Raw genomic sequence first — 10,764 nt, 5'->3', positions numbered from 1 at the left:
TAAATATCCTCATGGTTTTGGGCTCTTCAAGACTTATTGTGCTTGAGCTGATGGGGGACATTTGGGCAGACCTCTCTGCTATCAAACCTGTCAACACTATATCAAGATACTCCTAAGAGTCCTCAATATCTAGGAAGCTTCAAAACCGTTTAGGAGGGGGGCTGATTGATATTGGGCAGACTTCCATGCTATCAGATCTGCCCACACTACTATGGGCTCCATGTTTTAGTGATCTTCACGACATAGTTATGGAGGGGCTGATTGTGGACATATGGGCAGACCTTCCTGCCATCAGATCTGCTCACACTATATAATGAAATTCTAAAGAGTCCCTGTGTTTTAGGGATCTTCAAGAAACAGTATTGGCCGGGCTAATGGTGAACATGCAAGCAGATATCCCACTATTTGACCACCCACCCATGTCAAGGCAATCCCAAGAATCCTCGTATTCTAGGGATCTAGGAATCTTCAAGACATGGTGTAGGCAGACTAATAATGGACATATAGGTTGACACACCCACACTGTCAAAAAACTTCCAAGAGTCCTGATGTTCTAGGGATTATCAGGACACGGTGTTGACTGGGCAGACTTCCCCACTTTCAGACCTGTACACACCGTGTCAAGAAATTCCCAAGAGTCCTCGTGTTCTTGGGATCTTCAAACATGGTATTGGCAGGGATGATGGTTGACATGCAGGCATACCTCACAGCTATCAGACCTACCCCAATTAGTAAAACTTTCAAAAGTTGTCATGTTCTAGGGATCTGACAAAGTGCTGGCGGGGCTAATGGTGGATGTGGGCAGACCTCCCAGCAATCAGACCTGCCCACACTATGTTAAGAAACTCCCAAGAGTCGTCATGTTTTAGGGATCTTCAAGTAATAGTGTTACTGGAATTAGCAGGGAGGTCTACCCACATGTCCACCACCATCAGACCTGTTTATTGCATGTCCAGAAACTCCCAAGAGCCCTCATGTTCTAAGGATCCTTAAGACATAGTGTTGGCAGGGCTGATGGGGACAAGTGGGCAGACCTTCTCGATATTGGGCCCGTCCACACTACGTCAAGATGCACGATGTCTTCATGTTCTAAGGATCTTCAAGACAAACAAACAAATTTATCAAAACTGGGGCAGCCAGAATCTGGAGCAGCTGTGCATGGCAACCAATCAGCTTTTATCTTTCATTTTTAAAGCTTAACTGAACAAGCTGAAGATGGATGCTGATTGGTTGCCACGCACAGCTGCCTCAGATTCTGTCTGCTCCAGTTTTGATAAATTCCCCCTACAGTATTGTTGGGGCTGATGGCGGACATAAAAACCGCACTACTATTTGATCTGCCCATTGTATATCAAGAGACTTCCAAAAGTCCTCACACTCAAGGGTTCCTCAAGACATAATATTGACAGGGCTGATGGTGGACGTGTGGGAAGACCTCCCCACTTTCAGACTAGTCCACACCATTATCAAGAAACTCCCAAGAGTCCTTGTGTTCTAGGGATTTTGAAGACCTGGTTTTGGCAGGGATGATGGTGGACATCTGGGTATATTTCCCAATGCAACACTACTGCCGTTGTGGTCACGGTGAACTTACTGGTGACCGGAATAGGGGTATCTGATTGAACCCCATGGTGACATCATAGGTTCTGATAACTCCAAATAGCATAAGCGTGCTGCACAGTAACATTAATTATTATTTTGAACCATTACTGTGATGTTTGTGGGTGCTATGACCGGAGTTGGCCTTTAATGGTGATTAATAAAGACCAGTGTAGACTTTGTCCAGAAGAACTTAAAGACAAATATTAACTATGTATTTTGTATTGCAGTGAACTATGTCAGTTTAATTCTGGCTTCCATTATCCGGGCCCACACAAGCCATGCTGCGAGGGCGGTGACCAGGAACGGTCTCAGTGCTATAAGGCAGCATCTACTTATGACCTCTCCTGTGAACATCCCTTCAGGCCTGTGGATTTGCCATCAGCTCAGGATGGGCCACCACAATGGGGACTCTCAAGAGATAGATCTTACTCTGTAAATCACCTGAACTTGGAACATCTCAAAGTACGGGACAGGCAAGAGTTGCCTCTAGTAAAGCTTGAACAAACTGAGCCATCGGCTCGAACAAAGAAGCAAGGTCCTCCTCGTCCTCCACCTCCTAACTGGGAGAAGTACAAAGAGCGGAGGTCATCTCAAGAGTCAACCAAGTCTGTTTCTGGACTCGCCTGTCCTCAAGATGTGCCTAATGTACCTGGATATAATACAAATCTGGATGAGGCGAGGCAGCGATCTCAAAGTCTACCCATGGAAAAGACATTTTCCCAGACAGCACCTTCCCCTCCACCAATGCAAGGAACTAATTATAGCAGAGAAACACCAGAAATGAGGCATTCTTCAAATGGTTCTCCGGATCGATCTTTAACTGTTTCTCCAAACCAAGAGACTTCAAAGTAAGTGAACTTATTTACCTATTTTCAATAACATGTACCTAACCCCAAGAACAGAAATGCCATTTATTGTAGCTTACCAGTCCTTGGATGTGGTGGTTGCATTCATTTTGTTTTTTCCTTTACTTTCACCTGGTGATGCAGCCAGTAACACACGTCTTGTCCTAGGTTGACAACACTCACTCCCTATACTTGTATATATGGACTCAGAACACCTCCCCTTCTTCTCTCAATAACATAGGAGGGAAGTGCTATGTTTTGCGGTGTGAGATGAGCGCTGTAGACAATAAAACACTACAGAGGGCACAGGAAGCTTGTTTCACAAGATTTCTGGCAGGATAAATGGGTATTTTTTGCATTTATCAAACAAATATAAATCTCTTTCATTTTGACCTGGCTAATGGTCGACATGTGGGTAGATCTCCCCACTACCAGACCTGCCCACACTATAGTAAGCAACTCCCAAGAGTCCTCATGTTCTAGGGATCTTCTGTGGCAGTCCCGCCCACATTGTGTCAAGAAACCTCCACGAGTCCTCATGTTCTAGTGATCTTCAAGACATGGCGTTGGCAGGGCTGATGGTGGACATGTGGACAGTCCTCCCTATACCATATCAAGAAACTCCCAAGTGTCCTTGTGTTGTAGGGATCTTCAAGACATGGTGTTGGTAGGCTCCCAGAGGACAAATGGGCAATCCTGCCCACACTATGTCAAGAAACCTCCATGAGTTCTCATGTTCTAGTGATCTTCAAGACATGGTGTTGGCAGGGCTGATAGTGGACATGTGGGCAGACCTCCACCCTTTTAGACTTGCCCAGACCATATCAAGAAACTCCCAAGTGTCCTTGTGTTGTAGGGATCTTCAAGACATGGTGTTGGTAGGCTCCCAGAGGACAAATGGGCAATCCTGCCCACACAATGTCAAGAAACCTCCATGAGTTTTCATGTTCTAGTGATCTTCAAGACATGGTGTTGGCAGGGCTGATAGTGGACATGTGGGCAGACCTCCACCCTTTTAGACTTGCCCAGACCATATCAAGAAACTCCCAAGTGTCCTTGTGTTGTAGGGATCTTCAAGACATGGTGTTGGCAGGCTCCCAGAGGACAAATGGGCAATCCTGCTCACACTATGTCAAGAAACCTCCATGGATTCTCATGTTCTAGTGATCTTCAAGACATGATAGTGGACATACATGCAGACCTCCTCACTTTCAGACTTGCCCAGACCATATCAAGAAAATCCCAAGGGTCCTTGTGTTCTTGGGATCTTCAAGACATTGTATTGGTAGGCTGATGGTGGACATGTGGGCAATTCTGCCCACACTATCTCAAGAAAATCTCAGGAGTCCTCATGTTCTAGTGATCTTCAAGACATAGCGTTGGCAGGGCTGATGGTGGACATGTGGGCAGACCTCCCTATACCATATCAAGAAACTCCCAAGAGTCCTTGTGGACATGCAGGCATACCTGAAAACAAGAGGGTAACAGGTGCATGGAATGAGCAATCCACATAGTCTCTTTGAGTGTGGGGTCAGGATCTGACAGGGGAATAATATACTGTATGTCTTTAAAAATACAAATCTACATTTTTGGAATACATTTACAAATATATGTAAAAATATGTTAAAGGGACTTTATTTGTTAAAAAAAAATCTGAAGAATATAATAAAAAAATATATATTATTAAAAATATATATATTTTTAAATATATACTTCAGATTTTTTTTTAACATATAAAAAAGTAATTTTAACATATACCGTATTTTTTGCTCCATAAGACGCACTTTTTTCCCCCAAAAAAAGGGGGGAAAATGTCAGTGCGTCTTATGGAGCGAATATGGAGCGGCCGGTCTGGTATTTCCACCGCCGCCGTGCAGAATACCGGGCCAGCCGCTCAGCTCTGCAGCAGGACCTTATGGAGATGACTGCTGACCTTTGGGGAGGGGGGGGAGCAGGTACCTGAATTTGACAGGTACCCGTTCTTACTTCCGTGGAGTTGTTCTTTGATCTTACCTGTTCCTCTATCCAGCGGCGCGCTGTCTTCCCGGCTTCTGTAGTGTGGGCTCTGGGCATGACAGCCGGGTGCCCAGTGCGCATGCGCAAGAAGCGGAGCTTTTTGTGAATGGTAAGGCGGTACCTGGGACACATGACAGATCCCAGAAGCCGCCGGACCAATCACAAAGCGCAAGTGCTTCTCGCTCATGCGCACTGGGCACCCGGATAGAGGAATAGGTATGATCAAAGAACAACTCTGCGGAAGTAAGAGCGGGTACCTGTCAAATTCAGGTACCCCCTCCCCAAAGGTCAGCAGTCATCTCCTGTACTGTCCGCAGTCTCTGGTCATCCCTGTGCTGTCCGCAGTCTCTGGTCATCCCTGTGCTGTCCGCAGTCTCTGGTCATCCCCTGTACTGTCCGCAGTCTCTGGTCATCCCTGTGCTGTCCGCAGTCTCTGGTCATCCCTGTGCTGTCCGCAGTCTCTGGTCATCTCCTGTACTGTCCGCAGTCTCTGGTCATCTCCTGTACTGTGTCCACAGTCTCTGGTCATCTCCTGTACTGTCCGCAGTCTCTGGTCATCTCCTGTACTATGTCTGCAGTCCTTTAGTTCAGAATTTTTTTTTTTCCTGTTTTCTGCCTCTAAAACCTAGGTGCGTCTTATGGTCAGGTGCGTCTTATGGAGCGAAAAATACGGTATTTTTACATATATTTGTAAATGTATCCCAAAAAATGTAGATTTGTATTTTTAAAGACATACAGTATATTCGAAATGTATTTTTAAAAATATATATTTTGTAAAAACGCATTTCAACATGCAGTGTATGTATGTATGTATGTGTATATATATATATATATATATATATTGAAAATTGTAGCATTTCAAATATATGGCAATATATTTGGGAAAAATATTTTTAAAATATATCTCAAATATATTTTTCTTCCATGTGTGAATATACACTCACCGGCCACTTTATTGGGTCCAATTTTGCTAGTGCCAAAAAAATCTCCCCCACACCATGACACACCAGCCTGAACTGTTGATTCAAGGCCGGATAGATCCATGCTTTCATGGATTCTGACCCTACTATCTGAATGTCGCAGCAACCAGTCTGTCCATTCTCCTCTGACCTCAACAAGGCATTTTCCTCCACACAACTGCAGCTCACTGGATATTTTCTCTTTTTCGGACCATTCTATGCAAACCCTGCAGATGGTTGTGCGTGAAAATCCCAGTAGATCAGCAGTTTTTTAAATACTCAGACCAGTCTGTCTGGCACCAACAACCATGTCACATTCAAAGTCACTTAAATCCCCTTTCTTCCGCATTATGATGCTCGGTTTGAACTTCAAGACATCTTCACCACGTCTAGATGCCTAAATGCATTGAGTTGCTGCCATGTGATTGGCTGAATAGCAATTTGTGTTACCGAGCAATTGAACAGGTGTACCTAATAAAGTGGCCGGTGAGTGTATTATCGGTACAGTCTCATTAACCATTTGCTCTCCTGAGAATTGCTCCCCCCCTTCCTGACCAGGCCATTCTTTGCATTACGGCGCTGCGTCAATTTAACTGATAATTGCGCGGTCATGTAACACTGCACCCAAATGAAATTTACGTCCTTTTTCCCCCACGAATAGAGTATTTGATCGCCTGTGCGGTTATTTGCGCTATAAAAAAATGACCAACAATTTTGAGAGAAAAAACAATATTTTTGACTTTTTGCTATTAACCTCCTTGGCGGTGTTCCCGAGTGTAGCTCGGGGTAAAATTTGAGTACCAAAAGCGGTAACCCTGAGCTACACTCGGGCTTACCATGCGGCGTTGCTCAGGGAGTCCCTGCAGCACTTACCTTGTCCTTCGCTCCCACGATGTGTCCCCTGCAGCGTCCCCGGCCATCTCCTCCGGCCGATGCTGGCATCCGGCTTCTGTGTTCCGGTCCCTGTGACGTCGGGACTACGGGCGCCGGAAACGGCGGCAAATTTGAAATTTTTTAAGAATTTCATTTTTTAAAAAATTATTATTACATAGTAAAACATTGCTGTTTCAAACCATTTCACATACATGTTGTCCCGAGTGCTTTGTCCGGCGCCCTGCCTGCATTTTGACTGTTCTTTCTGCCTGGAAACTTAGAAAAGTCCATGGCGTCCATGGCGTCCAAAAAGTGTCCCTTTAGGTCAAAAGCGGTTTTAGACCGGCTAGAGAACAGCGATAGTAAATTAGAACCACTTGCAGAATTGAGTGATAATGATTCGTGGGGGAAATTCGTCATCAGACACTGAAAACGATTCTGCGACTTTGCTCAGCGATGTGCGAACTTGGCGCTGTATTTCAAATTTCAGTGTTTTTGGTTTGATTATATTATTGAATTAAATTTATTATTATATTATTATTTTTTATGATTATTTAATAAATTATAATTTATGATTTCGTGTTTCAAATTTTATCATCCCCGGGATGTTTACTAGACTCTTGTTCAGACAGATTTCAGTGAGTTATTCCTAAAAATTACAGCCTACAATAAAAAACGACATATTTCCATGCAAAAAAATGGTACCGCTTTCAGCACAAAAAATCGGAAAGAATCAGACCGCCAGGGAGGTTAAACATGCCCAGTAAAAAAATTTCAAAAATAAAATTTTGTCATAAATTTATCCCAAAATGTATTCTGCTCCATGTCTTTCTTAAAAAAAAAATCCCAATACATGTAAATTAATTGGTTTACGTGAAAGTTATAGCGTTTACAAATGGTATATATACTGTGATTTTTTAAAATATTGTTTTCACTAGTAATGGCGGCGATCAGCGACTTATAGCGGGATTGCGGCAGACATTCTGACACTGGAGGGAACTGACTTGGTGTCACTGACATCCCCAGAGATACCAATACAGTGATCAGTGCTAAAAAAAAAAAAAAAAGCACTGACCCGTTACTAATGGTACTGGGCAGGAAGGGGTTAACATAAGTGGCGATCAAAGGGTTAACTGTGTGCTGGTAGTGTTTTACTAGAGGGTGGTGTCTGTGTGCTTCACTGTAATCCCACTGCTTTGGATGGCTGTGCTGTGCTGTGCAGTGTGCCCGAGCTGAGATCCTCGGTAATCACCGGGCGCCGGCGAGTATTCACTGACCGGGTCCCGGTGTTTGACAGCCACGGATCCGAATGTCGGCGTGGGTAGAGTGCACGAGCCCCCGACCTGGAAAAGCAAAATCACGTATATATGTACGCGATTTTGCGCAGCTGTACACGTACAAACATTCGGTGTAAGAATAACGCCTGTAACCACTTCCAAAATGGCCACTGCGGCACTACTAGCGTACGCAGTCGTGTCAATCCCGGTGTCTGACATCACGGTTTCGTCATCATGACTCCTTCCAAGGATGTGCACGTCGGACTTCAGTCCTTCTATGTATACCTCACTTCTGCCCAGCTCTTCTCTATGCAATGCAGGCAGATCATGGTTGGTGGGAGGAGACTTCAGGGTGCTGTACGAAGCTTCCTGAAAACATCACAGTGCCCCGCCTCAGTACTGATGCAAGCAAGCAGTGGGCTGGCTTTCTACAAATATGAAAATGCCTTGAGGTGTGGGTGTCAGTCTGGAGGCATGGGCATTCCTAGGCAGGTTGCCCAAGGTAACGTCCACATGTGATGTTAAGCCTCCATGATTGAATCCAATTTTGGATGTGGTTGGGTAAAAATTAGAACCCTTGTCAGATTTCATTGATTCTTCCTCACTTCCTGTCTCAGTGACAACTGTTGCCCCAAATAGGTTTTGCCATTATAACCCAACTTGTCCATTCCCGTGTAAATGTAAAGCAGTGGTAGTTGACTCTAAATTTCACATCTTTGTTCCTTTTGCAGTGATTGCCCGAAGACATCCACCAATACTTCTCCTCACCCTTCTGACTTGGCGTCAGGTGGTGCAGAGGAGTCCGAGGCAGCAGATGAAAGCGTCTTCGGAGATCAGCCGTTCTGCTCAAAGTCCTCTACAATGGAACAAATGTCCACCAATAACCCTGAAAAAGATGCACCATCTAACTTGGTCGATGTCTTTGAAAGAAATTTCCATTGTTATGAAGATGATTGGTCCACAGACAGAGAGTCTGAAATCTCCATCCCAGAAAGGTTAGTCTTTTATGGGTATCAAACATTTTACGTGCGGCATGTCATCTCTATTACACAATATGGCCAATGTTTGTGAGTACCTGACCTACCACTCCATGGCCAAAACTGCATGGACCCTTTTCCACATGATTGAGTTTAGCTGTTTCCAATGAAGGTTCTTGTTAAATACTACATCAGACTAAGACATTGTAGACAATTCTGCTCTTCCAACCTTATAGTAACAGTTTGGTGAAGGCCCTTTTCTGTTCCAGCATGACTGTGCCCCTGTATTCAAAGCCAGCACCATAAAGATTTGGTTTGACCAGTTTAGGTTGGAGGAACTTGGAGTGGCCTGCACAGAGCCCTAACTGCAACCCTACGAACACCTTTGGGATAAAGTGTTCCCATACAACATCAGTATCTGACCTCAACCCTACTGAACCTCTTTGGGCTCCAGTCTTCTCATCCAACAGAATTCCCTGATCTTAACCCTACTTAACACTTTTGGGATCTGGTCTTCTCATCCAATATCAGTCCCTGACCTCAACCCTACTGAACACTTTTGGGATCAGGTCTTCTCATCCAACATCAGTCCCTGACCTCAACCCTACTGAACACTTTTGGGATCAGGTCTTCTCATCCAATATCAGTCCCTGACCTCAACCCTACTGAACACTTTTGGGATCAGGTCTTCTCATCCAACATCAGTCCCTGACCTCAACCCTACTGAACACTTTTGGGATCAGGTCTTCTCATCCAATATCAGTCCCTGACCTCAACCCTACTGAACACTTTTGGGATCCGGTCTTCTCAGCCAACATCCGTACCTGACCTCATCCCTACTGAACACCTTTGGGATGAATATTAATTCACTTATGAGGCATGTCTCCTTGTCCAACATCAGTACCACTTGGATGTGCACTAAGGAGCACCTGGTACAAAAGTTTTTTTTATTTTTAGGTTGGAGGAACTTGAGTGGCCTGCACAGAGCCCTAACTGCAACCCTACTGAACACCTTTGGGATCAAGTGTTCCCATATAACATCAGTATCTGACCTCAACCCTACTGAACCTCTTTGGGATCCGGTCTTCTCATCCAACATAATTCCCTGATCTTAACCCTACTGAACAGTTTTGGGATCCGGTCTTCTCATCCAACATCAGTCCCTGACCTCAACCCTACTGAACAGTTTTGGGATCAGGTCTTCTCATCCAACATCATTCCCTGATCTTAACCCTACTGAACACTTTTGGGATCCGGTCTTCTCATCCAACATCAGTCCCTGCCCTTAACCCTACTGAACACTTTTAGGATCAGGTCTTCTCATCCAACATCAGTCCCTGCCCTTAACCCTACTGAACACTTTTAGGATCAGGTCTTCTCATCCAACATCCGTACCTGACCTCATCCCTACTGAACACCTTTAGGATGAATATTAATGGACGTACGAGGCATGTCTCCTTGTCCAACATCAGTACCACTTGAATGTGCACTAAGGAGCACCTGGTACAAAAGTTTTTTTATTTTTTTTTAAATGTTTATTGGTTAAGAACATAAAATACAGCCAAAACATTTCAGAGGAAAAGCCTTCACTCCTTTCCATATCAGTACCTGACCTCATAAACGTGCACTATTCCCACAGACACCCTCCAAAGTCTTGGCGAAAGCCTTCCCAGAAGAGTGAGCAATCTTGTAGCACAAAAAGGGTCCAAACTCAATGTTGATGCCCATGGTTTTGGTAATAGGACGTCCAAAAAACTCATATAGGTGCGGAGGAACTTGAGTGGCCTGCACAGAGCCCTAACTGCAACCCTGCTGAACACCTTTGGGATCAAGTGTTCCCATACAACATCAGTATCTGACCTCAACCCTACTGAACCTCTTTGGGATCAGGTCTTCCCATCCAACATCAGTCCTCGACCTCAACCCTACTGAACACTTTTGGTATCAGGTCTTCTCATCCAACATCAGTACCTGACCTCAACCCTACTGAACACTGTTGGGATCAGGTCTTCTCATCCAACATCCGTACCCGACCTCATCCCTACTGAACACCTTTGGGATGAATATTAATGGACTTACGAGGCATGTCTCCTTGTCCAACATCAGTACCACTTGAATGTTCACTAAGGAGCACCTGGTACAAACGTTTTTTTATTTTTTTTAAATGTTTATTGGTTAGGAACATAAAATACAGCCAAAACATTTCAGAGGAAAA

General features: G+C 44.5%; 1 protein-coding gene across 1 annotated transcript in view; it reads left to right on the top strand.

Moving 5' to 3' along the window:
- Positions 1-1,829: 1,829 nt before the first annotated feature.
- LOC149430637 (uncharacterized) overlaps positions 1,830-10,764 on the top strand; it is a gene marked incomplete at its 5' end in the record, with an annotated part of 39,732 nt that continues 30,797 nt past the window's right edge. Inside the window, 2 exons of the mRNA XM_089666164.1 lie at positions 1,830-2,450; positions 8,304-8,567. Of these exons, the coding sequence (XP_089522290.1) occupies positions 1,830-2,450; positions 8,304-8,567 (885 nt within the window). The remainder of the gene's footprint in view (positions 2,451-8,303; positions 8,568-10,764) is intronic.

Source organism: Staurois parvus, unplaced genomic scaffold (assembly GCF_062004578.1).
Source record: "Staurois parvus isolate SC_StPar_1 unplaced genomic scaffold, SC_StPar_1.0 ptg002568l, whole genome shotgun sequence".
Classification (NCBI taxonomy): Eukaryota; Metazoa; Chordata; class Amphibia; order Anura; family Ranidae; genus Staurois; species Staurois parvus.
The sequence above is the reverse complement of the archived record's forward strand: the minus strand, read 5'-3'. Positions and strand labels throughout refer to the sequence as shown.